Here is a 27,343-nt window from a genome sequence, read left to right as displayed (position 1 = left end):
TTGTTGGGTTTTTTTTCCCCTCTCTCTCCTTTCTTCCTTTTTTTTCCTAAACAAGGAGAAAAAGAGCTGGGAAAGGAGAGCTGGCTTGGGTTGGGGGGCAGGGGACTTTGAGGGACCTCAGTAGCAGCACTGATGAAAACTGCCTGGAGGGACCCTTGTGAAAAGTGCTTAGGGCCTCCCTCCGCCCCCTACCCCCAACCACTGCACCTCCTCCCTGCCCCCACCAGCCAGGACTCTGGAGTTTCACTGACATTCCTGGTGGGTAAGCCCAGTGATTTCTTGATGCCCATGCCAAGGTCAAGAAGGCAGATGCCCATGGGTGCATGGCACTGAGGCCAGCCAGGAGGTCCCCCTAGCTCCTACCCTTTCAGAGGGAGGGGGCCAAGAAGGAGGGAGAAGGGGAGCAGCTTCAGCCTCTCCCTCCACCTCGCAGCTGCTCCTTGTGGAGTCTGCACAATGTGGTTTGGATTTGACTGAGCCCCTCAGCACCTTATAAAGCACCTTGCTGAGTCAGGGAGAAAGCAGCCCCAGTGTGGGGGGAGCGGAGGGGAGGGGTGCTGAAGAAAGAGGCGGGGGCAAGAGAAGAGGGGTGAGACCAGAGAAGGGACAAGACTGGGAAGGAAAGAGGAGACACAAAGAGGCAAATGGGTGGGAGTGGGAAAGAGGGGAGGAGGGAGCTGAGAGGAAGAGGGGGAAGCAGCGGATGGGGGAGAGGAAGAGACTGAAGCAGAAGGTGGGAGTGGACACCACCACCCCCAGCAGACATCCACCTGGGGCCGCCAGAAAGCACTGGTTTGCAGGAACTGAGGGCTGCAGCTCTGAAACAGGGACCCAGGCCAGGTGGGTACAGGCACAATTGACTTTACACACAGCCCCCCAGCCCCCAGTTTGTCTTTGAATCTTAATGTAGTGACCCCACGAGCTGGGAAAGTTGTGTTCTCCCTCTGCCTCTTGTCTGGACTTGCCTCCCTGCCCTCTCCCCTCACCTAGTGGGGGCCAAGCCTCTCCCTTCCCCTCCCCCACCTTCTGCACTGCCAAAGGGAAAAGCAGCTCCATCTCCAAGCTGCCAGTGCCCCTCTGCCATGCCTGGGCAAAGGCAGCAGGCTGGGAGCTGCCAGTTGGGTTGGGTCGGGGGCTGGAATAAAGACGGTGCCTTTATCCTGCCAAGTCCCTAAATGGGGGTAGCTGCTGGGGTTTGGGGAAGAAGGAAGAGAGGAAAGAGCAGGAGTGGCCCCTCCAGGGTTTCCGTAGGATGGGGCAGGACAGGTGGCTGCCCTCTGATTTCCAGCTGGGGGACCTCGGGAAAGTTCCTGCTCCCCTGTGACTCTCAGAGAATCTTGTTAGGGGCCCTTCCAGTGCTGACAATCTGGGGTTGCTGGTGGGAGGGCAGAGCTTAGAGGAGACGCCAGTCCCCCCAGCTCCAGACAAGTGTGGGAAAGAGAAGCGCTCCGTCTGCTCCGGGGCACAGTGTACAGACACTTTCCCAGTCTCTGCCAGGTCCTGTTAAGGACAGAGAGAGAGCAAGGAAAACCCATCCCTGCCTTTAGGAATTTCACAGTTGGGGCTTACGTCTGTAATCCCAGCACTTTGGGAGGCCCAGGCAGGAGGATTGCTTGAGGAATTTGAGATGAACCTGGGCAACATAGAGACCCCCATCTCTACCAAAAATTTAAAACTTAGCCGGACATGGTGGTGCGTGCCTGCAGTCCCAGCTAATCAGGTGGCTGAGGCTGGAGGATTGCTTGAGCCCAAGAGTTTGAGGCTGCAGTGAGCTATGACCACTACACATGGTCTTTGTTGCCTGGGGCAACAGAGCAAGACCCTCTCTCAAAAGAAAAGGAAAGAATTCCAGTCTAGGGACACTCATTAAACTGTCTGACATCAGCCATAGGTGGCAGTGGGTACATTTAGGGCAAGGAGGATGGTGGGAGGAGAGCTTCCTGGAGGAGGTAGAGCTTTGGGGCAGAAATGTGGGTGGCCTGAGCTAGAAGGGCAGTGGCAACCACAGGCAAAGTGCCAAGGTAGCACCAGGTGCAGTCCAGGATTCCCTGCAGCGGGCACAGAGCTGCTCTGAGAGTCAGGAAACCTCCATTCCAATTGGCCAGTGTGACCTTGGGACAAGCCTGTCACCTCTCTGTGTGATGGGGTCTGACCACCTCTGCCCTCCTCTCCACAGGATGGTGGGAGTAGTTTGTGAGCTGATGAGGGGCCACTGGCTTGCTGCCTTCTCTGGCCTTTTAAAGATTCCAGGCCTCACCATCCACAGGGGGGTGTCAGGTCAGGCCCTCAAGAAATGTGGCTGGCTGGGGGCCAGAGCTGGCACCAGGTGATGACTGAGCTGCCCTCCAAGGGGTGAGGGTGAGTCAGTGTAGGCTCAGGGACTGGCCAGGGTCCCACCCTTCCTCCCCACATGGTGACATCCCCAAGGAAGGCTCTCCAGGTACCCAAAACACCATGTTGCACACAGCTGCACAGTTAGCACTGATGGGACCCTGGCCCAGGGAGTGTCCAGGTTCCTGAACTAGGGGAGTCTCTAGCTGGTCCCCTCTTGACAGTTGTGTTGGAGAGACCCACAGAGGTGAGTAGGGACACTCATTCATTCATTTGTTCACCAAACGTTCCCTAAGTTTTGGTGCTGGAGACACAGAGAGGAGCCCTAGGGGGTGGGTGGAGGGGCGGAGGCTGACCTGGGTGTTGGGAGGAGAGGCAGATGCCTGCTACAGCGACTCCTCCAGCCTACTGTGATGCTGGTATTTCTTACTAACATTTACTTTGCTGAAATACTAACAATAGTTTACGTGCACGTAGCTGTTCCCCACATCAGGCACAGTGCTAATGCTTTGCGTGGGCTATTTTATTTCTTTCTTTCTTTTTTTTTTTTTTTTTTTAAAATAGGTTCCCCCTTTGTCCCCGGGGTGGGGTAATGTGGCGGGTTCCAGCCCCTCTGAGGCTCTGCCTCCCGGGTTCACGCCATTCTCCTGCCTCAGCCTCCGGAGTAGCTGGAACTACAGGCGCCCGCCACCACGCCCGGCTAATTTTTTCTTTTTTTTTGTATTTTTAGTAGAGATGGGGTTTCACCGTGTTAGCCAGGATGGTCTCGATCTCCTGACCTCATGATCCACCCACCTCGGCCTCCTAAAGTGCAGCGATTGCCACTGCGCCCGGCCTCGTTTATTTCACCTTTGCAGTAACTCCGAGACAGGAGCTATCATTTCCCTATTTATACGTGAGGAACCTGAGGCTTCATGAGACAAAGTCACTTGTCTGAGGTCACACAAGCCTGGAAGTGGTAGAACCAGGACTGGAACCCAGTACTATCCAACTTCAGCAACATGCTCTTTTAACTCCACCATGCAGGTGCCAGCCTGAGGAAGGGGGCCAGAGGCACATCTTGAAAAGAGGAGTCTGGGTGCTGGGAACAGACTTCAGCAATAGCAGGACTTGGCTGAGTGCCCCTGGCTATGAGGCGTCTAGCCTGGCACAGCTGGTCTCTTCAGGTCACTCAGATGTTGCTTGGGGTATAAAGAGAGTCATCCAGTGCCTGGAGAATCCTGGCCTGGAGCACAGGGAGACCTGGGTTTCCTCCCCACCACCGACCCCTTACATGAACTGGCAACGTGCAGCTGAGCCAGGCACTTCGCATCACCTTCCCACACTAGAGGGCTCAGCTAGAACTCTGGATTCCATTAGCAGGGAGTTGGGAATCCCGGAATGAGCATTAAACTGGGAGTTAGATGATCACCCCTGTCCCCGCCCCACCGCCACAGCAGAACAAGAGCAAGGGCTACCCTTTGCTTCCTGAGGGCAAAGTGAGCCCTAGATAGGTTCAGAGGTCCCATCCAGGACATCCCCTGGGATTCGGTGTCCCCAGGAGGAGGCCTTCCTTTCCACTGCCTCGTGTGCACACCCTCCAGTGTGCGTGTGCAGGCACCACTGGGGCCCCAAGGGCAGGAGGGGGAAGGAAAGGCAGGGTGTGTGTGTGTGTGTGTGTGTGTGTATGTGTATATGCACACACTTTCCCTTGCCCTCCAGTAGGCAGGAGCCCAGAGGCCCTGCCTCACCCTAAGCTGGCTGTGATGTCAGCGGAAACCCGGAGGCAGAGGGCCTCTTCTGACCTCAGCAATGGCCCTACCCTGCCCTGGGTCCCCACCCACACCTGACCCAGCTCAGGCTTCCCAAAGGACTCCCCCCAATACTTCCTGCTTCCCGGGGAAGCCAGAGAGAAGCTGAGAGGAACAGGGCCTTCTGCCTGTCCCTCTCCTGCCCTAGCTGGGCTCTGCCTCCTGATCTGCCAGGGTGTCTGGGTGATGGGTGTGTGGAGGGCAGGGCAGAAGGGATACCCCCAGGTGCTCCACTCCTCCCTCGCCCGCCAGGAGCTTTCCCCGCCGTTCTCCCAGGATGTTCCATTGCCCTGGCCAGCCCATGCCGCAGGCTCTGTGACTCCGTCTCCCCTGGCAGAGGAGTGGGGTTGCCTCTCCCTGGGCTGGAAGATCTTTATCCTGCCCTGCTGAGTCATGCCGGCTCCTCCCGAACTCTCCTCTCCCTCCTACCCCGCTGTCCTCCCCTCCGTCAGGCTTCTCCCAGCTTTCTCCAGACTGCCTGGGCTCCCCAGGGTCAAAGGATGGACACTACCTTCCCTGGGGCCATCCCAGTGATGGGAAGCCCCATCTCATGGGCCTGCCATTCCAGTACCACTGAGAGAGTGCCTGCTCTGCCTCCACCAGCTATGTGACCCCCACCAAGTCTCTAACCCTCCACACCTCTGTTTTCTCCATGTAAAACTGAGTAAGGGACAACTGAGTGAATATAGGTCAAATTGCTGGCACTTAGAAGCAATCAATGACGTTTTATTTATTTACTTATTTATTTATTTATTTTTGAGACAGTCCAGGCTGGAGTGCAGTGGCATAATAATGGCTCACTACAGCCTTGACTTCCGAGGCTCAAGCGATCCTCCCACCTCAACCTCCTGCGTAGCTACAGATGGATGTCACCATGCCTGGCTAATGTTTTGTATTTCTTTTTTTTTTGAGACAGAGTCTTGCTCCGTTACCCAGGCTGGAGTGCAGTGGTGCAATCTCAGCTCACTGCAACCTCCACCTCCCAGGTTCAAGCGATTCTCCTGCCTCACCTTCCTGAGTAGCTGGGATTACAGGCGCCTGCTAATTTTTGTATTTTTGATAGAGACGGTGTTTCCTCATGCTGGCCAGGCTGGTCTCGAACTTCCGACCTCAAGTGATCTGCCTGCCTCGGCCTCCCAAAGTGCTGGGGTTACAGGCATGAGCCACCACTCCTGGCCAATGTTTTTGTATTTCCTTGTAGAAATAGGGTTTTTCCATGTAGCTCAGGCTGGTCTCAAACTCCTGATCTCAAGCAATCTGTCTGCTTCAGCCTCCCAAAGTGCTGGGATTACAGGTGTGAGTCACCTTGCCCAGCCAATAATGTTAAAGAATCTTGTTACCTGCCCCTCATACCGTATCCCTCTGTCTTTGCTAATGGTGTCCTCTCTATCCAAAATGCAGCTGCCCCTGGCGAACTCCCCATGGCTACTCATGTAGACCCTTTGTTCTTCTGCCTTCTTCCTGAAGCCTGTCACTATCACCCCCGCTCTGCTCCCCACCAGACTTCACTCTCCAGGGCCCTTGCTGCTCTCTACTTTGTGTTATGCGTGCTCTCTAGGGACCCGTCTCATCTCTCTCCTCTTTTGTTCCTGAGAGATTCTTGTGGGACTTCAGTGGGTTGAAGAGGGCTGGAGGTGGGGAGGGTGGAATCTCAGGGCACAGTCAGCTCTGAAGGCATGAGAAAAACCAACCAGTCATGACCCAGCCCCGTACTAGACTTTCAGGGTGTCTAGAAGACATGGGTGGTTTAGGTCTATGAAGAGTTCAACCACCTTTTTTTTTTTTTTTTTTTTTTTGAGACAGAGTCTTTTTCTGTCACCCAGGCTGGAATCCAGTGGCGTGATCTCGGCTCAATGCAACCTCCCCCTCCCAGGTTCAAGCTATTCTCCCGCCTCAGCCTCCCGAGTAGCTGGGATATAGGCACCTGCCATCATGCCCAGCTAATTTGAGCTCACCTCGCTTTCTAGCACCCCCAGCCATCTTTCTGAGGCCCACCTTATGGTCCTTAACAGAGCACTCTGTACATATTTCCATTTCAGCCTTTGGCTGTTGCAGAATTTCAAAATGAAACAGGAACTTAAGGAGATATACAAAGGGCTATAATGCAGAGAAAGGAGAGGTCAGAAGAGGGAGACGTTAGGGGAGACTTTGGAGATGTGGGAGGGAGAATTTGAGCGGCAAAAAAAGGGGGGCCACACCTGGCCTGGAACCAGGATAGGAGTTGGGGAGGAGCTGGCATTCAGACCCACGGAATCCCATCACCTCCCAAAAGCTTTTGGAAGTCCCTGCTATAATATGCCTTGCTGAACAGTGTGGACCTACAGAGAAACACAGCCTGCCTGCCAGGGACTCGGGAGCTGGTGGGAAAGAGGGCAACATAACTTCAATACCAACTAGAGATACGGGCGGCCTGCAGGAGGCTCAGTGCAGACAAGGGCACCTGAAGCAGGCCTCCTCCAGCTTCCAGCTCAGCAGGGAACTTGAGAAAGATCCCTGGATTCTTTAGTATCAGAAAGTCCAGATCTACCACTTATAAGTGACCTGCGTGGGCAACATAGCAAGATCCCCCCCAACTTCCCCCAAAAATTAGCCAGGCATGGTGGCACACACCTGTAGTCCTATCTACTCAGGAGGCTGAGGCGAGAGGATTGCTTGAGCCCAGGAGTTCAAGACTGCAGTGAGCTATTGAGCCACTGCACTCCTGCCTGGTTGACAGAGTGAGACCCTGTCTCCAAAAAAAAAAAAAAAGTGAGCCTCTTAGCCTCACCAGACCTCCAGGGTTCAGTGAGGCCCAGATGAGATAATAAAGCAAAAGGGCTTTGCAAGCTGCAGAGCTTAAGGAGATGGGAGAGACCTCTGATCTCCCCACAGTGTAGGCTGTCACTCCTGTTTACTGAGCTCTTCCCAATTCCCTGTCTCTGCAGTGAAGCATTTGAATATGGCACGCAATCTCACGTGGCCCTCCTGAGGCTGGTGCTGTTGTAGTTGCCATTTTACCATGGGTAAACTGAGGCACAGAGTTATATAACTTGTCCAAAGTACACAGGCAGGCAGCCTGGCTCTGGGGTACCCGGTTCTTAATTAGTAGCTCCCTCCCCACCTTGCCCCTAGTTCCCAAAAATCTCCTCCCTGCCCCTATCTCCCCTGTAATAGGCCTGTCTCAGCCTGGGAGGATGCCCTCTCTGTCCCCTTCTGTCCCACCCAGCAAAACATGAGCACAAAACTGCCTCCACGGAGGCCTGCCCAAGGTGGATCATCAAGGTCTCTGTTCCCGGAGCTGGGACTGGACACGGTGTCTGTCTCCCTCTGCTGGTCTCTTAGGGGACAGCCCAGCCAGGATGCTTTCCCTGAAGCTGGTGGCGCCTTTTCTCTCCCAAACAGTGGATTCTGAGTGTTGGAGAGGTTGAGGAAAGGCCAGGGACACAGGCCAGGCTCTAACTTATGGGACTCCACATTGCCTCTTGGGGTCCGTGTTGCCAGAAGCCTGCCTCCAACAGGAGTGCAAAGGGGGGTGCTAGGGAGACCAAGCCACCTCCCTGACGCCTGCCCTGGGGGACAGGCCTCAAAGAGCCTCCTTCCCCTTATAACCCATGAATGGAGCCATCATCCATGGATGTATCTAAATCTTTTGTGAAGCTGTTTCTATTTCCAGCTGAGACGACATCTTGGGGTAATGAGTTCCATCAGTGTCCTCCCCTGCTGGGTGAAGCACACTGCCTTTGATTTGTCCTAAACTTACCTCACTTGCGCTCCAAGGGGGCCTGTAATTCCAGTGTGCCAGGTTTTGGTGAACATGCCTGAACTTCTCCCTTCCCATCCTTACTGTGGGTTTAAAAAAATTCATCCCATCTCCCCTCCACCTCCAGCCCTGCAGACTCAAAAGACCTGGTCCCTCATCTGTGCACAGTGCCTGGCAGTGTGGGCACATCCATTATCTCATGCCAGGCTCTAGCAGCTTGGGAGGAAGGCAAGGGCTCATATTCTCCTCTCCAGGCAGAGGCGCCGGAGGGCCCAGAATCATGGGGCCAGCACTTGGTGCTGCTGGAGGCAGCAGCAGCACCAGCAGCCTCTCTCCGGAGCCTCTTCCCAATGGGGCTGACTCTTCTGATCATAACCAAGAGTCTTTTTTTTTTTTAGATGGAATCTTGCCCTGTTGCCCAGGCTGGGGAGTGCAGTGGTGAGATCTCTGCTCACTGCAGTCTCCATCTCCCGGGTTAAAGTGATTCTCCTGCTTCAGCCTCCTGAGTAGCTGGAATTACAGGTGTGTGCCACCACGCCCGGCTAATTTTTGTATTTTTTTTAGTAGAGACAGGGTTTTGCCATGTTGGCCAGGCTGTTCTTCAACTCCTGACCTCAAGTGATCCACCTACCTTGGCCTCCCAATGTGCTGGGATTACAGGTGTGAGCCATCATGCCCAGCCAAGAGTCTTCTGAATATTTTCCAGTTTCTGGACACCAGGCCTTTTCTCTGTAAGATTTCCTTGGGAGACTTTCCTCCTGGGTTCCTTGTGTAGATTCACCCTGGCTTTGTCCAAGCTGATGGTTTGTTTTGTCTCCAGTCCTGGCCCAAGGATACTGTGAGGATGACCCGAGCTGGAGGGGCAGGATGTAGCAATCATAGTCACAGCAGTGCTCACAGCAGATTCTAAGAGCTGCATAAACATTAAGTTACTCCTCACAACAGCCCTTTGAGGTGGAAGCAGGCTTGGAGAACATAAGCAACTTGTCCATGTTTGCACAACTTGTTTTTAAGTGATAGAGATTGCGGCTAGGCTGGATTCAGACCTACTCAGGCTGGCATCCACAACTGCATTCTCAGCCTCAACAGACAATCATGGGTTCAAGTCCTGAAACCTCTCTGAATTCCGTAATCTTCAGCCATTCAGAACAGACTTATTACACCACTGCTGTGTGCCAAACATCATTCTGATTTCCAGGAGAAATGCCAGGGAACAAGAAAGGCAGGGGCAGAGCTTGACTGGGGGGCTGGCAGCACTTGGAATGCCACAAACTCATTACAAGCAGGGCAGGTGCCCTGCCAGCTCAGTGTCCCCACAGCTCAGAGCTGCCTTGCCTGCCTGGTTACCCCCCAGTAACCATACAAATGCCAGTCCCTGTGTGTGCATGATGAGATGAAGACAAGCCCAAGTAAACTCCCAAACCCGAAATTCCTCTGCCCCTTCTTACTTTTAGTTACCCTGATCTGGCAAAACGCCAGCCATGAGTAATCCCGTCTGTGCTCCTGTGTCTGTAAGGAGGGCTGCATGGGGCATCCCATGGTGGGACGGAGCAGTGCCTGGTAAATGAGCCCCACCAATGGCTCCTCAGTAACTGTGCTTTCCTGACCAACCCATGCTCTAACCTCACCCCTCTCAGACTGTTTCTTCCTCCAGGAAGCTCTCCCTCATGCCCTGACCAGGTCTTCCCAGGGACATATTCACATAGCCCACGTCATCATCATTCCTGATCCTTCTCAAAGCTGTAATTTCATATTTACTTTGATGATTCTTTGGCTTATCTCAGTCTTCCCCCACTAGACCCCAGTCCTCCCCAGCTCAGGAGACTGGACTCTGCAGAAGGTGCAGCTCCTCCAGCCACCCATACTTCTGCTCAGAGCCTTGGCACTGACCCTTCCCTCTACCACAGCGCTCCTTCCTGGACGTCTGCACTGTTCACTTCCTTGCCTCCTGCAGGTCTTTGTTCAAATGGCGACTTCTCAGTGAGGCCAACCTGTCCATGCTAGTTAGAATCGAAGCCCTTCTCCCCCGACACTGCTCTCTCCCTCTCTGGGTTTTCTTTTTTTCCATAACACCCACCACCTTCTTGCATACTATAGGGTTTTACTCTGTGCCCAGGCTGGAGTGCAGTGGTACGATCGCAGCTCACTGCAACCTCTGCCTCCCAGGTTCAAGGGATCCTCCCACCTCAGCCTCCTGAATAGCTGGGATTGCAGGCATATGCCACCATGCCTGGCTAATTTTTATATTTTTGGTAGAAACCTTGTTGCCTAGGCTGGTCTTGAACTCCTGGACTCAAGCGATCTGCCCACACTGGTGTCTCAAAAGTGCTGGGATTATAAGTGTGAGCCACCGCATCTGGCCAGCATTTTTGTCCTGTACTCTCTTTCCTATAGTTAAAAAAGTGCATCCAGGATGTGTTGAATGAATATATGTTGAGTGAATGAATGAGCACCAGGGTCTCAAGCTTCTATTCCATATCTGCCCCCACACATTCGCACACACTTACATGCCCACCTGCTTATAGGAGGCCACCTCTAATGGGGTATGCCAAAGACCAAAAATTTGGTGTTTTTAATAATTATTTTATTTTCTTTATTATAGTGACAGGGTCTCACTACATTGCCCAGGCTCATCTCTAACTCCTGGGTTCAAGCAATCCTCCCTCCTCAGCCTCCCAAAATGCTGAGATTACAGGTATGAGCCAGCATGTCCAACTAAAAATCTGGGGTTTGAAAGATTTCTGACTAAAAAATTAGCTGGGCATGGTGGCATACACCTGTAGTCCCAGCTACTCGGGAGGCTGAGGTAGGAGGATCACTGAGCCCAGGAGGTTGAGGCTGCAGGGCTGCAGTGAGCCAGGATCATGCCACTGCACTCCACCCCGGGTGACAGAATAAGGCCCTGTCGCAAAAAATAAAAAAAAAGAAAGGAAGGAAAGAAGGAGGGAGGGAGGAAGGGAGGGAGGAAGGGAGGGAGGGAGGGAGGGAGGGAGGGAGGGAGGGAGGGAGGGAAGGAAGGAAGGAAGGAAGGAAGGAAGGAAGGAAGGAAGGAAGGAAGGAAGGAAGGAAGGAAGGAGAGAGAAAGCTCCTGAGAGAGCATCTCATTGAATGGCCCTCATTTTATTCAGGAAAAAACTGAGGCTCAGACAAGGGCCTGATGCCATCTGAGTGGGGCTGAAGCTGCATCCAGGTCCCTGACTTTGAGCACAGACCCCAGGTCCTCATACCTATCTCTCACCCACACACAGGGTTCCTGGTTCCTGGTTGCTCCCAGCTCCTTATCCCGCTGTGTGCCCCCTCTTCTGCACCTGAAGTGGGTTACTGGATATGCCAAATGTAGGCCTGGAAGGGATTCCTGGCCTCAGATTGGAAAGCTACCTTCCAGGGGCCAGAGGGTCGGGGGAGGTGCGACAGCCAATTATAGCTTCTCCCCCAAGCTGGGATGGATGAGAGGCATAGGGGAGTCACGGGGCCCCTTCAGGATCACAGCATGTCAAGGTTGGAAGGGACCTCAGTGAGTACCTCCTACTCTCCCCAGCCCCCACCAACACATCATACAGATGAGGAAGCAGCCAAGACAGGGAGGGATTTGCACAAATCACACAGCGGGACAGGGACACATCCTACCACGGCTCCCGGCTTCCCACTCTAGCCTTCTTTCTCTTCTAAGCCTTTCAGAAAGTTCCGAGTTCTGACTTTTGGCAAGGGAGTGGGAGGGTAACTGAAAAATGCTCAATATGAGTCGAAAGACTGTATGTCGACCGGGGGCAGTGGCTCACACCTGCCCCTGGCTGATATAAAGGGCCGACATGGTTCCTGCCCTTGTGAGGCGGACACACCAGTGGAGAAGACAGATGTGAAACGTATGAAAAAAAACACATGTCTCCCTTCTCTTCTGCCTAGGGTCCTCAAGGCCATAGGACTCCATAACTCTATAGGTGTCAGGGGCAGAAACAGGACTATGTGAAGATTCACAGCCTCCCATTTCCTTGCCTTCAGGGAGCTTCAGCATCTACCCTTGTTCCAGGCAGCTGCTCAGGTAATGAGTACGAGGCAGAGGTGGGAAGGCTGTGCTGGTTTACACGTGGTGGGGGAGGGGTCCAGAGCGCAGGATGAGGCTGAGAACATGGGGACAACTATCAAGCAGGGAGAGATGGGACTGTGGGTGGAGTGCTAGAAGTTGAGTGTTTCTTTCAGCACTGTGCTAAGAGTGACTTAGAGACAGCTCAGCTGCACTTGGCTTATGCTAATTTACTTGTTTGTTTGTTTATTTTTCCATGCCCTTTGTCAACAGGAACGGTTTATAGATATTCACTCATTCATTTTTTGAGACGCAGCCTCACTCTGTCGCCCAGGCTGGAGTGCAGTGGTGTGATCTTGGCTCACTGCAAACTCCACCTCCTGGGTTCTAGTGATTCTCCTGCCTCAGCCTCCTGAGTAGCTGGGACTACAGGCACGTGCCACCATGCCTGGCTAATTTTTGTGTTATTAGTAGAGATGGGGTTTCACCATGTCAGCCAAGCTGGTCTTGAACTCCTGGTCTCAGGTGATCTACCTGCCCCGGCCTTCCAAAGTGCTGGGATTACAGGCATGAGCCATCGCACTTGGTCTTTTTTTTTTTTTTTTTGAGAAAGGGTCTGGCTCTCTTACCCAGGCTGCAGTGCAGTGGCGCTATCTTGGCTCACTGCAACCTCTACCTCCTGGGCTCAAGTGATCCACCCGCCTCCGCCTCCCAAAGTGCTGGGATTAAAGGTATGTGCCGCTGCACCCAGCTGGTTTACACATTTTAAAATGTAACATCTATTTATTCATTTACTGAGTGCCAGACCCTGTGTGAGGTACATACAGCAACAAACAAAACAGATATGGATGCTGGGCACGGTGGCTCACGCCTATAATCCCAGCACTTTGGGAGGCTAAAGAAGGAGGACTGCCTGAGCCCAGGAGTTCAAGACCAGCCTGGGCAACAGAAGGAGACCTTGTCTCTAACAAAAATACAAAAAAAAAAAAAAAAATTAGCTGGCTGTAGTGGCACGCGCCGGTAGCCCTGAGCTACTCGGGAGGTTGAGGTGGAAGGATCGCTTGAGCCTGGGAAATTGAGGCTGCCGTGAACGATGATCGTGCCACTGCACTCCAGCCTGGGTGACAAAGCAAGACCCCATCTTAACAAACAAAACAAAACAGAACAAAACAAAACAAAGCCAAGGCTGGGTGCAGTGGCTCACGCCTGTAATCCCAGCACTTTGGAAGGCTGACACGGGCAGATCAGTTAAGGTCAGGAGTTTGAGACCAGCCTGGCCAACATGGCTAAACCCCATCTCTAATAAAAATACAAAAATTAGCCAGGCGTGGTGGCACACGCCTGTATTCCCAGGTACTTGGGAGGCTGAGGCACAATAATTGCTTGAATCCCAGAGGCGGAGATTACAGTGAGCCAAGATCGCACCACTGCACTCCAGCCTGGGTGACAGAGAGAGACTCTGTCTTCAGGAAAAAAAAAAAAACAAAACAAAACTAGACATGGTTCCTGCCCTTATGAGGCAGACACACTAGTGAGGAGGACACATGTTAAATAGGAAAACACAGGTACGAAATAATGTGGTAAGTGCTGTGGCTAAAACAGGGCCTAGCTAGAGCGTACTGGGGTGCTGGTGGGGGCAGAAAAGGCCTCACTGAGCCCGGAGGAAGAGAAGCACCACCACATTAGAAGGGGTAAGATGATGCCAAGTGGTGGTGACAGCTAAGGATGTGCTAAGATCCCCAGGTGGAAGAGGAAGTGGGGGGTTCAGGGAGCCCACACGGTTGGCATGGCTGTGCAGGTGATCAAGGGGAGGCAACAGGTGAAGAAATGGGTAGGGACGGCTCCTGCAGGTTCAGGGCAGAGTTTGGATTTTATGGCAACCACTTGGAGTGTGCAAACACAGGAGAGGCATGACACAATGGACATTTTAGGAGGGTCACTTTGCTGCTGTATGGAGAGTGGCCTGGGGGGGCAGGGTGGAGGCAGGAGACCATTGAGAGCTGTTACAGTCATCCAGGTGAGAGGATGGTGACCTAGGCCCTGGAGATGGAAGAGGAGGGCAAAGCTGCCACCTGTTAAGTTACCACCTGTTTGGGAGGCAGAGTGGTCAGGACTTAACTGAAAGATTGTGTAGGGGTGAGGGCGAGCATGAGGTCAAGGATGACTCCCAGCATACTGAGCCGGATGCCCAGGGACAGGGGGCACTATTTCTATGGATCCCCTGGGAAGGGAAAGGGAAGAGTTACCTCCTCCCCCAGGACTCCACAGAAAGGGCCAGGGCTGGAGACCAGGGGAGCGGAAAGAGAGGGAGAAACAAAGTGTATGCATGTATCCAAATGTCAGCTGTACTCTATGTGTACAATTATCATGTATCAATGCAACTCATTTGAAAGTGGGTCTGGAGAGCAAGGGGTACAGAGACAAATAAATCTCCACTACCACAGGATCTGAGAGGCAAGGCACAGACAGGCCCTATGGGAACACAGGGATGCCCTGGGCCCTTCAAAGAACCACCAGAGCCTTGGTACTGTGGGGAGAATAGGGGTCAGTGAGTTTCTCTAGGACTCCCTTACATTTTACTCACCTGGACCTGGAGGCCCAGGAGAAGGGGAAGACCTTCCAGCTGATGCATCCCCACCTGGCACACAGTCTAGTCTGTTTTTTTTTTTTTTTGAGATGGAGTCTCGCTCTGTCGCCAGGCTGGAGTGCAGTGGCACGATCTCGGCTTACTGCAACCTCCACCTCCCGGGTTCAAGCAATTCTCCTGCCTCAGCCTCCAGAGTAGCTGGGACTACAGATGCTCGCCAACACGCCCGGCTAATTTTTGTACTTTTAGTAGAGAAGGGGTTTCACGATGTTGGCCAGAATGGTCTGGATCTCTTGACCTGGTGATCCGCCGGCCTCAGCCTCCCAAAGTGGTAGGATTATAGGCATAAGCCACCACACCCGGCCAGTCTGAGGTCTTTTAAAAACACAGGCCCGGGCTGGGCGTGGTGGCCCATGCCTGTAATCCCAGCACTTTGGGAGGCCAAGGCGGGCAGATCACTTGAGGTCAGGAGTTCAAGACCAGCCTGGCCAACATGGCGAAACCCGTCTCTACTAAAAGTACACAAATTAGCTAGGCCTTGTGGCAGGCGCCTATAATCCCAGCTACTTGGGAGGCTGAGGCAAGAGAATCGCTTGAACCTGGGAGGCGTGATCGTGCCACTGTACTCCAGCCTGGGCGACAGAACGAGACTCTATCTCAAAACAAACAAAAAAACCCCACACACAAAAAAAGACCAAAAAAACAAAAACCCAAAAAAAACCAGGCCGGATGCAGCGGCTCACGCCACTTTGAGAGGCCAAGGCGGAAAGATATCTTGAACCCTAGAGTTGAGACGGGCCTGGGCAACATGGCAAGACTCCGTCTCTACAAAAAAAAAAAAAAAAAAAAAAAAGCCGGGCGTGGTGGGTGTGCCTGTGGTCCCAGATACTCAGGAGACTGAGGTGGGAGGATCCCTTGAGCCCAGGAGTTCCAGGCGACAGTGAGCCGTGTTCGCGCCACTGCACTCCAGCCTGGGTGACAGAGCAAGAATATGTCTCGGGGAAAAAAAAAAAAAAAAAGGCAAAAAAAGGCACATAACCACGATCTACCCTCGTAAAACATTTCTAGAGCGTCCCAGCGGTGCCCCTCATCATCTGGCGGCCCCTAAGCCTCTCTGAGACTCACAGACCTACTCCCCTCTCCAGGGGGCGGAGCCCACACCGCTGAGCATTTACTCTTGTTCCTCCCTCTGCCAGGAGCACCGTTCTACCCCTTTCTGCCTGGAGAAGCTGCCGTTTTTCCTTCAAGGATCCTCGAAGCCAGAAGGAGCAGCCACCTCCCACTCCCAGCTGCTGCAAGCAAGCTGCTTTGACCTCTTTCTAGAGTTGGGGATTGCTGCTGGAGTTCGAGTCTCTGGCCCAGAGTGGGTGCGATGGTCTTGCTTGCACCCTGTATCCTCCGACAGACGCCCGGGAACTCTACTCAGTGGGTGACCCCAGAGAGCTCGCACCCACATTCGGACTCCGAGTCTAGCGCTCGGTCCACTGCACAGGAACCTCGCGCCCCAGAGCTGCGTCCTCTCTGCCCTTCGCGATCCGATGCGCGGCCCGCGGGACGCCCCGATCTCCAAGGGCGCGGAAGGCCGAGGCGTGCCTGGAGAGCCAGGAGCAGCTGACGGGCGCCGCGGGCCTCCCGGGTCACGTGACACCCGGGGCAACGTGCGCCGTCACGTGACGGCGGAGCCTGTGAACGTTTTTCTCACGTGACGGAGGCGCCTGCGTGTGGACCAATAGGGAGGCGGGGGAGGGGCTGGCAGGGGCGGTGCGCGGGAAGGACCCCGGGCTCTGAGGTCGCGGAGTGTGGGGTAGTGCTGGCCGCTGGCTGGGCGCTGGGGCAGCATGAAGTGCCTGGTCACGGGCGGCAACGTGAAGGGTGAGTGCGGGTCGGCCTGGCAGCGGCGGTGCAGGAGCTGCGGAGCCGCCCGCCTAACCCCCTTCCGCTCTCCTCCCCGCAGTGCTCGGCAAGGCCGTCCACTCCCTGTCCCGCATCGGGGACGAGCTCTACCTGGAACCCTTGGAGGACGGGGTGAGGGGCTGGGGTGTGGGGGGGCGGGTGGGACTCCAGCCGGGAGCGGGTAGCCCGGACTCGAGTCTCGCCCCCACTAGGCGGGATGACCGCTGGCAGATTTGTCGGCAGAGTTTCAGTTTCTCAGCCTAGCGCCTGTCATCTTCCCAGGCGGTGTGTGAATTGAAAGCTGGCCTCCTGCGAGCTCCCAGGGGGTAACGTGCCCTTAGGGAAACTCGGGGAAGGCCTGGGTGTGCGACCGCTCCTCTGCGGCAGCAGCGCCGAGGCCGACTCTGAAGGCTTCATGGGGAAGGAGGGTTTCAGCAGGTGGTGGCAGAGCGGGAGGACGATAGAGCAAGTGTGTGAGCAGAAGCAGCCGGAGGGCTGGGTCTGTGGCTGCCCCCTGACCACGTCCCTCTCCCTGCTCTTCGTGGCCCAGCTCTCCCTCCGGACGGTGAACTCCTCCCGCTCTGCCTATGCCTGCTTTCTCTTTGCTCCGCTCTTCTTCCAGCAATACCAGGCAGCCACCCCTGGTCAGGACCTGCTGCGCTGTAAGATCCTGATGAAGGTGAGGCCCTTCCCTCAGCAGTGGCACTGCCCCACCCCAGGAATCTCCACCAGCTGTGCCTCTGCCCTGGTGTACTCAGTAGATGCTAAGTGGGGAGAGAGACACGTGCAAGTCCAATCCATGCAAAACACAGGGAGGGCCTTGGTAAAAGCATCACAGCGGGGACCTGAGAGGGTGGTGAGGCTCAAGTTCGTCAAGAAAGGTAAGCAGGTCTTTTGGCCGGGTGCGGTGGCTCACACCTGTAATCCCAGCACTTTGGGAGGCTGAGGTGGGCAGATCATGAGGTCAGGAGTTCAAGACTAGCCTGGCCAACGTGGTGAAACCCCGTCTCTACTAAAAATACAAAAATTAGCCGGGTGTGGTGGTGGGCGCCTATAATCCCAGTTACTCGGGAGGCTGAGGCAGGAGACTTGCTTGAACCCGGGAGGCGGAGGTTGCAGTGAGCCAAGATTGCACCACTGCACTCCAGCCTGGGTGACAGAGCGAGACTCCATCTCAAAGAAAAAAAAAAAAGAGAAAGGTAAGCAGGTTTTTTTTTTTGTTTTTTTTGTTTTTTTTTTGAGAGGGAGTCTTGCTCTGTTGCCTAGGCTGGGATGCAGTGGCCGGATCTCAGCTCACTGCAAGCTCCGCCTCCCGGGTTTACGCCATTCTCCTGCCTCAGCCTCCCGAGTAGCTGGGACTACAGGCGCCCGCCACCTCGCCCGGCTAGTTATTTTTTGTATTTTTTAGTAGAGATGGGGTTTCACCTTGTTAGCCAGGATGGTCTCGATCTCCTGACCTCGTGATCCGCCCATCTTGGCCTCCCAAAGTGCTGGGATTACAGGCTTGAGCCACCGCGCCCGGCCTTTCAAGGCATTGCAAGCATAAGGAAGAGCATGAATGAGGCCTAGAAGGATGCCAGTGTCCCGTGTGATGTGGGAGCCCTTTTCCCAGAGTTACATGCTGGGCCTATGATTGGTGTGGGCCTACACGGGACAGGAGAGCTTGTTGCAGAGATGCGGTGCTAGGCTGAGGTGTCTTATCCCATTTAGTCCTTCCTGTCTGTCTTCCGCTCACTGGCGATGCTGGAGAAGACCGTGGAAAAATGCTGCATCTCCCTGAACGGCCGGAGCAGCCGCCTGGTGGTCCAGCTGCACTGCAAGTTCGGTGAGTGGGCAGCCGGCCAGCCAAGGGGTGCCTCAGCAGGGAGGTCGGCAAGGCCCACTGAGACCCTATCGCCCATCCAGGGGTGCGGAAGACTCACAACCTGTCCTTCCAGGACTGTGAGTCCCTGCAGGCCGTCTTCGACCCAGCCTCGTGCCCCCACATGCTCCGCGCCCCAGCACGGTGAGCACACCCTTGCCCTCAGCTCAGCTCCAGGTCTCTCTCTTCCTTCTTTGGGGCCTCAAGGGTTGATTTAAGAAGGTATGTCCTTCATTTCCCTACAGAGTTTCTGTGAACCTCAAAGACATCCCATGGCCCGCTATGTGCTCAGGCCCTTACCTGGCTCTTTAAAGGCAGACGGTGGCATGGAGGAGGGGCAGGCGCCTCCTTGCTCCATTCTCCTCACTGTTAGGAGCCTTCGTTCTCCATCCCAAAGGTCTGACTTGACTTTCTGGCTGCTCAGACCCATTCCAATTCCTCCTCTAGGGAGCAGATTTCTGGCCTGCCACCAAATCTCTTGTCTGGCTTGAGTAACCTTGAAGGTCTTCCCTTAACCTGTGGCTCAGAGGCTCACACCCCTTCTCCGGCCTGGGCATCCTTCCAGAGGTGCTCCCCACTCAAGGGCAGCCTCTTTTCCTGACTGCCCAGGATCAAGGAGTCCCCAAGGCCAGGGCAGGAGGCTGGAGGGGAGGTTGTGGTTCAGGAGGGCTGCCTGAGTCATCAGCTGTGGGTGGAGCCATTCTGGGCAGTCCGAGCACTGGGGGCTGTCTGGGGCCAGGGAAACAGGGACTCCAGTGGAAGCAAAGGTCCCTGGCAAGGACCAGTTCAGAGAGGAGTGGGCTCTCCCCCACGCTGGACACTGCTTGTATTCAAGTGGCCCAAGGTCCTTATTTCTCAGGGTGACTGAATGTCCCTTTGGGTCCTGACATCTGTTTCCCTAGGTTCTCTTGAGCCAGCACTGCTCAGAGCTCTTTTGGGTAGAGAGCGGGGCCAATTCCTTGGGCTGCATTTAGGGTTTTTTTGTTGTTTTTTTTGTGAGATGGAGTTTCGCTCTTGTTGCCCAGGCAGTGGCACGATCTAGGCTCACCACAACCTCCGCCTCCCGATTCAAGTGATTCTCCTGCCTCAGCCTACCAAGTAGCTGGGATTGTAGGCATGCGCCACCATGCCTGGCTAATTTTTTGTATTTTTAGTAGAGACAGGGTTTCTCTATGTTGGTCAGGCTGGTCTTGAATTCCCGACCTCAGGTGATCTGCCCGCCTCAGCCTCCCAAAGTGCTGAGATTATAGGCGTGAGCCACCGCGCCCTTTTGTGTGTGTGTGTGTGAGATGGAGTCTTGCTCTGTCGCCCAGGCTGGAGTGCAGTGGCAGGATCTCGGCTCACTGCAAGCTCCGCCTACCGGGTTCACGCCATTCTCCTGCCTCAGCCTCCTGAGTAGCTGGGAGTACAGGCGCCTGCCATCACGCCTGGCTAATTTTTTGTATTTTTAGTAGATGGGGTTTCACCATGTTAGCCAGGATGGTCTCGATCTCCTGACCTCGTGATCCGCCCGCCTCAGCCTCCCAAAGTGCTGGAATTACAGGCATGAGCCACCACACCTGGCCCCCAGTCTCTTTTTTTAAAAAATGAGCAGTCGTTTCTCTCATTTTGTTTGTTCTGAGACGGAGTCTTGCTCTGTCGCCCAGGCTGGAGTGCAGTGGTGCAATCTCAGCTCACTGCAATCTCCCCCTCCCAGGTTGAAGCAATTCTCCTGCCTCAGCCTCCCGAGTAGCTGGGATTACAGTTATGCACCACCATGCCTGGATAATTTTTGTATTTTTAGTAGAGACGAGGTTTCACCATGTTGGCCAAGCTGGTCTCGAACTCCTGACCTCAAATGATCCACTGCTTCGGCCTCCCAAAGTGCTCGGATTGCAGGCATGAGCCACTGCACCCAGCTACTCTGTTTTTTTTTTAATTCTTGTGCAGGAGCCTCGCTAATCTTTTGCATGCTGCAGTTTTAGCGTATGTGCTGCTGAAGCGAGTGCTGTCTCATGAATAATTTCAAATATATGTAAAAGCAGATGCAGCTCCCGTCCCCACTTGACTTGAAGCAAATTCCAGATGTGATCTCATCTGTATAGCAATGGGTATCCCTAGAGGATAAGGATTTCAGGGCTCTTTCTGAAGGCCGGGTTTGTAGGGCGGCATGAGTGCCATGTCCTGCCTCTAGGCCCTCTCCCTGCTCTGCATGGTCAGGTACCACCTGCCAGGTTTGAGCAATCACTGCAACCAGCCCCTTCCTGCCACCTTATCTGGGCCTCGTCCACCGTGTGCTAGGCCTGCGCACATCCATGCGTGTGCATGTGTGACCCCCGCCTCAGGTCCTCTGCGAGCAAAGCCCTGGGCAGGGCCAAGCATTGGGGGTAATGCTCCGCCCCGTTCACAGGGTCTTGGGGGAGGCTGTTCTGCCCTTCCCTCCTGCGCTGGCTGAAGTGACACTGGGCATTGGCCGTGGCCGCAGGGTCATCCTGCGCAGCTACCATGAGGAGGAGGCAGGTGAGGGAGCTGGACGTGACCTGGGACAGAGCAGAGCGGCAGGTGGGAGAGGGGTGGGGCCCAGGTTCCTCCTATTCTTCCCCAACAGACAGCACTGCCAAAGCCATGGTGACTGAGATGTGCCTTGGAGAGGAGGATTTCCAGCAGCTGCAGGCCCAGGAAGGGGTGGCCATCACTTTCTGCCTCAAGGAATTCCGGGTGAGGCTCCCCCCACGCACTTGCCGGTCCTGTCCTGCCTGCCCAGCTCAGCCCAACCCGGGGCCTCACCTGCTACCTCTTTCCTCTCAGGGGCTCCTGAGCTTTGCAGAGTCAGCAAACTTGAATCTTAGCATTCATTTTGATGCTCCAGGCAGGTAATTCCCAGCCTTGGGACAGGGAAGGGCTCTGGGATGCCAGGAGCTGAATGGGATGACCTAGCTTGGGACCCCCATCCCCTGCCCAGGCCTGCCATCTTCACCATCAAGGACTCTTTGCTGGATGGCCACTTTGTCTTGGCCACACTCTCAGACACCGACTCGCACTCCCAGGACCTGGGCTCCCCAGAGCGTCACCAGCCAGTGCCTCAGCTCCAGGCTCACAGGTGAGGGCACCTCCCCCAACTCCTCCTCTCCCCATGTCTGTGCACTCCAGCCTGAGACTGCAATTCCTAGCTTCTGCACCTCCCTGCAATGTGTTCTCTCCCGCTTCCCTCCTGTTCCTCCTCTCTCTCCATCGGGCCCCAGTCCCTACCCCTACAGTGCTCACAGCTGCCAGCCCTGCAGACTCAGCCTTCTTGGTCAGCTGTACTCAGAGACTCCTCCCACCCAGGGAAGCATCCCCAAGGCCCTGCCGGCTTCCTTCTCTGGCTGAGGCCTCCCCTCTGAGCCTCCTCCCAGGCCAAGGAGGGAAAGGGCTGCTGGGAGGCAGGAGCTGCCTGGGCTGGGGGAAGCAGGTGGCTGGAAGAGCAGGTGGGCTGGGGAGGATGGCCCAGTGCACTTTCAGCACAGGAAGCTGGGGCTGGCCCCTAGCCCAGCCTGTCCCTGGCCTCCTGTGCGCTCCAGCTCCTGTCCCCTGGGAAGGCGGGGGCTTGGGCCCCATGTGGCCCAGTTCACAGGACTTGCTGTTCCTCTCCCCCAGCTGAGCTAAAGGAGCCGCCAGGATGCCTTCCTCAGGCCCCTACCTGAATTCTGATCAGACACTCCTGGCCCACGCCTTCCAGGAAGCCACCACTTAACCCCTGCATCCTCTCCTCTCCAGCCAAATCAGGAAGTCATAAAACCAAGAGATCTTCAGTGGTCAGGGGGCCCCGGAGCTCCCTTGGAGCCCTCTACGGTGGGGCCCTGCCTCTGCTCCCCATTTCCTCCCTGATACTCTGATTCTGCCTGCAGCATACCCCACCCAGACGACTTTGCCAATGACGACATTGACTCTTACATGATCGCCATGGAAACCACTATAGGCAATGAGGGCTCGCGGGTGCTGCCCTCCATTTCCCTTTCACCTGGCCCCCAGCACCCCGAGAGCCCCAGTCTCCACTCCGAGGAAGATGAGGCTGAGCCCAGTACAGTGCCTGGGACTCCCCCGCCCAAGAAGGTAGGGACTGGAGGTGGAGGCAGGGGCAGGAGGTGGGGAAGGGAGCAGCCTCCAGAACTCACTTGTTCTCTTTGCAGTTCCGCTCACTGTTCTTCGGCTCCATCCTGGCCCCTGTACGCTCCCCCCAGGGTCCCAGCCCTGTGCTGGCTGAAGACAGTGAGGGCGAAGGCTGAACCAAGAACCTGAAGCCTGTACCCAGAGGCCTTGGACTAGATGAAACCCCAGCCAGTAGAAGAGCTGGGTCTCAGCCCTGGGGATCAGAAAGGTGGGCTTGCTGGAGCTGAGCTGTTTCACTGCCTCTCGCAGGCACCAGCTGGCTGTCACTGTAAAGCTGTCCCGCAGCAGTCAGGCCTGGGCCCTGTTATCTCCCCACAACCCCCAGCCAATCATGACTTTCCAGACCTGGCCCTGAACTACTGACGTTCCTACCTCTTATTTCCCATTGAGTCTCAGGCTATACTCCAGCTGGCCAAGGCTGGAAACCTGTCTCCCTCAGGCTCACCTTCCTAAGGAAAACGTCACAGCAGGTGCTGCTGGCCCCTGATGATCCAGCTTCTCTGCCAATCATGACCTGACCTGTTCCTTCCTGAAGTCCTGGGCATGCATCTGGGACGCCCGTGGAGCTGACAGTTTTTCTTGCTTTCCTGATACTCTTTGGTGCCGACCTGGAATTCTAAGAGCCTCGGACCTGCGTGTGTGGCTAGGGTTGCCCTTGCTGGGGCCTGGTGCCCAGCCTCCCAAGTAGCTCTGCACAGAAGAGCTGCCAGGCAGCGTCTTAGACGCGAGACGGAGGCCATGGCGAGAATCCAGCTTTGACCTTTATTCAAGAGACCAGATGGGTTGCCCCAGGATCCGGCTGCCAGCCCTGAGGCCAAGCACGGCTGGAGACCCACGACCTGGCCTGCCGTTGCCCTGAGCTGCAGCCTCAGCCCCAGGATCCTGCTCACAGCCACCGCTGATGCAGGCAGGAAGCAGCCCTGGGGGATTGGACGCTGCTATTGATTCATTAAAAAAAAAAAAAAAGAAAAATACACCAAGGCTCCATGTTCCCCGTGACAGGTGGGCCTGAGGGGCCGGGGTGACCCCCCCTCAGCATGGCAGCATGATTTCTGTACAATCCATCTATCATCTGGGGCACAGGCGCGGGGCGCAGGGGCTATTTCTTGGCTTTGGCGGAATTGCGGGGTGGGGTGATGGGCCGGCCTCCAGGGTTCAGGCCACTGAACTGCCCGTACTTCCCCTTGTTCTTGTCGGCGGGCTTGAGAATCTAAAAGAGACAGGGTTGGTCAGGCTCATGGGGCTGAGCCACGGGGCCTAGTAGCTCCTTTCTTCCCCACACTCACCTGGAAGGAGCACATGAGGGTCTCGTCCACGCTCATCATGGCGCCAGCATTGTCAAACTCGCCACAGTAGTTAGGAGCTGAGAAAAGTGTCACCAGCTGCCGCTTGGCAAAGAACTCGTAGCCATCTTCTACCACCTGGGTGAGGATCGGAGCAGTCAGTCCCAAGCGCAGGCAAGGCCCTCCCCTTCCCCTGCCACAGACGGGAGCCGCCAGCCCACCTGGTGTGCTCGGCAGATGAGGTCCAAGTCGTGCTTGTGGAGGAACTTGGCCACCACCTCGGCTCCAAAGGTAAAAGAGACGCCACGGTCGTTCTCGCCCCAGCCCTGCACGTCCTTGTCAGGGTCAGACCACAGCAGGTCACACAGCAGGCCCTGGTCAGGCACGTCTGTGGGCCGCATGATCCGCCGAATCTGCTCCATGGACTGCAGGTCCGGGGAGAGGCCTGGAGGGCCAGAAGGAAGGTCACTTCCTCAAACAAGGACATCCTTCCTCCAGGAAGCCTTGGCCAGTGAGCCTCACCTTTTCCACCACCCTCCTGGTCCCTCCACTGGTCTCCTGGGTGCCTAGGCAGGCAGAAGCCATCCCCTTCCCCTCAGCTTTTTCAAGTTCCCCAACAGGCACAAAGGCGCCCCTGCCCTCCGGAGCACAGAGCTCCTGGGAGAAAGGAGACAAGCCCGCCCCATGTAGGATGCACATCAAGGAAGTGAGTGCAGCCCAGCACGGGGGGGGGTATGGGAGACACTTCCTGAAAGGAGTGACTTCCCAGATGACAACTAAGGAGAGCTCACCTCCGTGGCAGCAAAAGATCTTTTCGTCCACTATGGCCGCAATGGGCAGGCAGTTGAAGCAGTCAGTGAACGTTTTCCACAGTTTGATGTTGTAGCGTCTCTTGCCTGCCCAGAGGGAGGTAGCTGTGAGGGGTCTGCCTGCTCCACCCTTAGCCGAGGTCCCTGGGCTATTCAGCCGCAGATGGGAGAGAGTCAGGCACCAATGCAAACCACCCCCACCCCTGCCGCCTGTCAGCCTTCCAGGAGTAATTCTAGTTACTTTTTATTTTAATTTGTAATTTAAACAAACAGGATCTGGGCAGGGCATGGTGGCTCACACCTGTAATCCCAGCACTTTGGGAGGCTGAAGCAGGCAGATCACCTGAGGTCAGAAGTTCAAGACCAGCCTGACCAACATGGAGAAACCCTGTCTCTACTAAAATACAAAAAAATTAGCCAGGCATGGTGTCGCATGCCTGTAATCCCAGCTACTCGGGAGGCTGAGGCAGGAGAATCGCTTGAACCCGGGAGATGGAGGTTGTGGTGAACTGAGATCACACCACTGCACTCCAGCCTGGGCAACAAGAGCGAAACTCCGTCTCAAAAAAGTAAAGAAACAGGGTCTTGCTCAGTCACCCAGGCTGGAGTGCAGTGGCAAGATCATAGCTCACTGTAACTTGGAGCTTCTGGGTGCAAGTGATCTTCCCGCCTCAGCCTCCCACCAGCAGTAATTCTAAAGCACCCGAGTCGACTGGAAACTGAGTTCCAATCTGGACCAGCCTCAGGGTTGGCACTCCTTGCACGCCCCGGCCCACGAGCCGGGCCAAGTACAGGTCTGGTTTATCTCAGCTTCTGGACAGCAGAGCTCATCTGCAAACATCCTAAATGCTTAGTAGCAAATGTAGGGGGAACGTCACCAGGCAGGGCCCTGGGGGAAAGCACTAGAATATGGACAGTCCTTCAGTCAGCAACCATTCCCCAGACCCCATGCCAGGAGGGGCAGGGCAGGCACAAGAACGGACCTGGGCCCTGCCTTCGTGGAGCGCACAGTCTAGCAAGTGTCTGTCAGATATCAGGCCAATGTGAAAGTCCCATTGAATGACAAGGAGTGTGGTTCAGGACCTGGGCAGCCCCAGACGCTCAGACCACTCACACTCATCGTAGAAACCGTAGATGCGGTTGATGCTGGCGCACTCGTGGTTCCCACGGAGCAGGAAGAAGTTCTCGGGGTACTTGATCTTATAGGCCAGCAGCAGGCAGATGGTCTCCAAGGACTGCTTGCCCCTGTCCACATAGTCCCCCAGAAAGAGGTAGTTGCTCTCCGGAGGGAAACCGCCATACTCAAATAGTCGCAGAAGGTCATAGTACTGGCCGTGTATATCACCTGTGACCCAGGGAATCGGGTAAGCTAGATGCAGGGTCTAGACCTGAACCCAGGACCAGGACTGGGCTCAAGGGAGGAGGACTCTAGGAACTCTGTGGGGGCCAGTGCCACTTTCAGGAAAGCAAGGGGACCTGGGTCGGGGGGCTTACCGCAGATCTTGAGGGGTGCTTCCAGCTCCAGAAGAATGGGCTGGCTCAGGAAAATCTCCCGGGATTTCAGGCACAGGCCGCGGATCTCGTTCTCTGTCAGCTGTACATTCTTGCCAGGCCGCGAGCCCTGCACTGGGGGCGCAATGGGGTGTCAAGACCCGGGACCCTGACAGGAGGAGGGTGGGCGACACGGGTGGCCCCATGGATACCTCCGGGGGCGCCTAGGCCTCCTCGGCCGCTCCTTGCCCGCAGGCAGCTGTTGCTGCTGAGCCTCCCGGGACCTCGGCCTCAAGCCTCCCAAGGGAAGCCCCCAACTACCCTCAGCGCCTCGGGAGGCGACTGTCGTGCGCAGGGGGCTGCCACCCAAAAACCTCACAGCGCAGGACCCCTTCCTGGACCGGGCTTCCCGGGTTTCTCCCTCGCCTCAAGAACCCAGGCAACCCGTGCGCCCCCGGCCCGGGAGAGGGGGCTGCTCCGCGCGTCGGAGCGGGCCCAGGACCTCTCAGGCGCGTCCGCGGGGGGGCGGCTGCGGCCACCGAACCTCGCGGCCCGTCCCCGCCCAGTCTAAGCTGGCCCCCGGGGCCCGCCCGCGCGCCACTTCCGGGCCCGGCAGGGGGCCCGGGAGCGGCGGACGCAGGCCTCCCCCGCCGCGACCAACCTTCTAGCAGGCGCCCGATGATCGAGTCAAGGTTGAGCTTCTCGCTATCGGACATGGCGGCGCCGCCGCTCCAGCCCAGCAGCTCCGGGCCCGCTCCTGCCTCCCGCCCTCCGGCAGCCTCCTTCCGGCCTGGCTCTCCTTCCGCCCGCCCCAGTCCGCCCCCGGCCCGCGGCCCCGCCTCCGGGCCTCCCGGGCCCGCCCCGCCCGGTCCCCCGCGCTCTAGCGCCCCCGCTGGACGTGAAGCGCCGCGGCCCGGGGGGCGGGGCCTTGGCGGCGGGCTGGGGGCGGGGTCTGTCGGGAGCGCGTCCAACTGGTTACGCCCCAGAGGAGGCGCCCAGCCCGGTTCAGAGGATGTGGGGCCGGAAGGACTGTGGAAGTTGTTTTTCTCTTTCAAAAGCAGAACAGCCGTTCCCACCCCTGCCCTGGGTGGAGGGTGTTGTGAGCATATTAATAACCGGCTGCTAGGCACTGAGGGTTAACTGCTCGAAGTGCAGGAAAGGAAACTGAGGCTCAAGAGATATGAACAGACTGGTGCAAGACCTGGACCTCGCATTCACGTACGACCCCCTTTTTCGTGGGTCTCCGTGGCCCCCAGGCGGCTGACCACACTCAAAGACAGCTACGGCTGAACTTCCAGCGCACTTTGGTCCTTGGGGCATGATAAATTAATATTTTCTTACAAGTCCCATAATTAGCTTTTTTTTTTTTTTTGAGACAGAGTTTTGCTCTGTCGCCCAAGCTGGAGTGCA

At 55.9% G+C, this 27,343-nt stretch overlaps 2 protein-coding genes across 4 annotated transcripts; one reads left to right on the top strand and one right to left on the bottom strand.

Moving 5' to 3' along the window:
• The first annotated feature begins 742 nt into the window (after window positions 1–742).
• RAD9A (RAD9 checkpoint clamp component A) lies at window positions 743–23,313 on the top strand. Its single transcript, XM_025357983.1, has 13 exons — window positions 743–840; window positions 11,764–11,899; window positions 15,665–16,340; window positions 16,423–16,493; window positions 16,912–17,040; window positions 18,072–18,186; window positions 18,267–18,366; window positions 20,612–20,721; window positions 20,810–20,919; window positions 21,010–21,074; window positions 21,164–21,301; window positions 22,089–22,293; window positions 22,371–23,313. Exons 3-13 carry the CDS (start codon window positions 16,307–16,309, stop codon window positions 22,464–22,466), a joined length of 1,173 nt encoding a protein of 390 aa, XP_025213768.1. The 5' UTR covers window positions 743–840; window positions 11,764–11,899; window positions 15,665–16,306; the 3' UTR covers window positions 22,467–23,313.
• Window positions 23,093–26,792, bottom strand: PPP1CA (protein phosphatase 1 catalytic subunit alpha). Of its 3 annotated transcripts, none has more exons than XM_025357984.1 (7): window positions 26,595–26,792; window positions 25,937–26,068; window positions 25,557–25,787; window positions 24,425–24,529; window positions 23,855–24,078; window positions 23,633–23,771; window positions 23,093–23,560 (listed from the first exon to the last, which is right to left on the bottom strand). In XM_025357984.1, exons 1-7 carry the CDS (start codon window positions 26,647–26,649, stop codon window positions 23,289–23,291), a joined length of 1,158 nt encoding a protein of 385 aa, XP_025213769.1. In that variant the 5' UTR covers window positions 26,650–26,792; the 3' UTR covers window positions 23,093–23,288. The 3 variants fall into 3 exon arrangements, with proteins under 3 accessions (XP_025213769.1, XP_025213770.1, XP_025213771.1); XM_025357985.1 differs by having other exon boundaries at window positions 23,094–23,560; window positions 23,637–23,771; XM_025357986.1 differs by lacking the exon at window positions 25,937–26,068 and having other exon boundaries at window positions 23,094–23,560; window positions 23,637–23,771; window positions 26,595–26,766.
• Between the last annotated feature and the right edge of the window lie 551 nt (window positions 26,793–27,343).

Source organism: Theropithecus gelada, chromosome 14, assembly GCF_003255815.1.
Source record: "Theropithecus gelada isolate Dixy chromosome 14, Tgel_1.0, whole genome shotgun sequence".
NCBI classification, from domain to species: Eukaryota; Metazoa; Chordata; class Mammalia; order Primates; family Cercopithecidae; genus Theropithecus; species Theropithecus gelada.
The sequence above is the reverse complement of the archived record's forward strand: the minus strand, read 5'-3'. Positions and strand labels throughout refer to the sequence as shown.

What these genes read in the sequence shown, in the direction of transcription:
- PPP1CA (XM_025357984.1), bottom strand. Translation starts at nt 26,649, where the DNA reads ATGTCCGATAGCGAGAAGCTCAACCTTGACTCGATCATCGGGCGCCTG. An exon ending in AGCACCCCTCAAGATCTGCG is followed by an intron (nt 25,788 to 25,936) that starts GTAAGCCCCCCG and finishes CCTGGGTCACAG; the next exon opens with GTGATATACACGGCCAGTAC. An exon ending in TCATCTGCCGAGCACACCAG is followed by an intron (nt 23,772 to 23,854) that starts GTGGGCTGGCGG and finishes ATCCTCACCCAG; the next exon opens with GTGGTAGAAGATGGCTACGA.
- RAD9A (XM_025357983.1), top strand. Translation starts at nt 16,307, where the DNA reads ATGAAGTGCCTGGTCACGGGCGGCAACGTGAAGG. An exon ending in CACGGGCGGCAACGTGAAGG is followed by an intron (nt 16,341 to 16,422) that starts GTGAGTGCGGGT and finishes TCCTCCCCGCAG; the next exon opens with TGCTCGGCAAGGCCGTCCAC. An exon ending in CCTCAGCTCCAGGCTCACAG is followed by an intron (nt 21,302 to 22,088) that starts GTGAGGGCACCT and finishes TTCTGCCTGCAG; the next exon opens with CATACCCCACCCAGACGACT.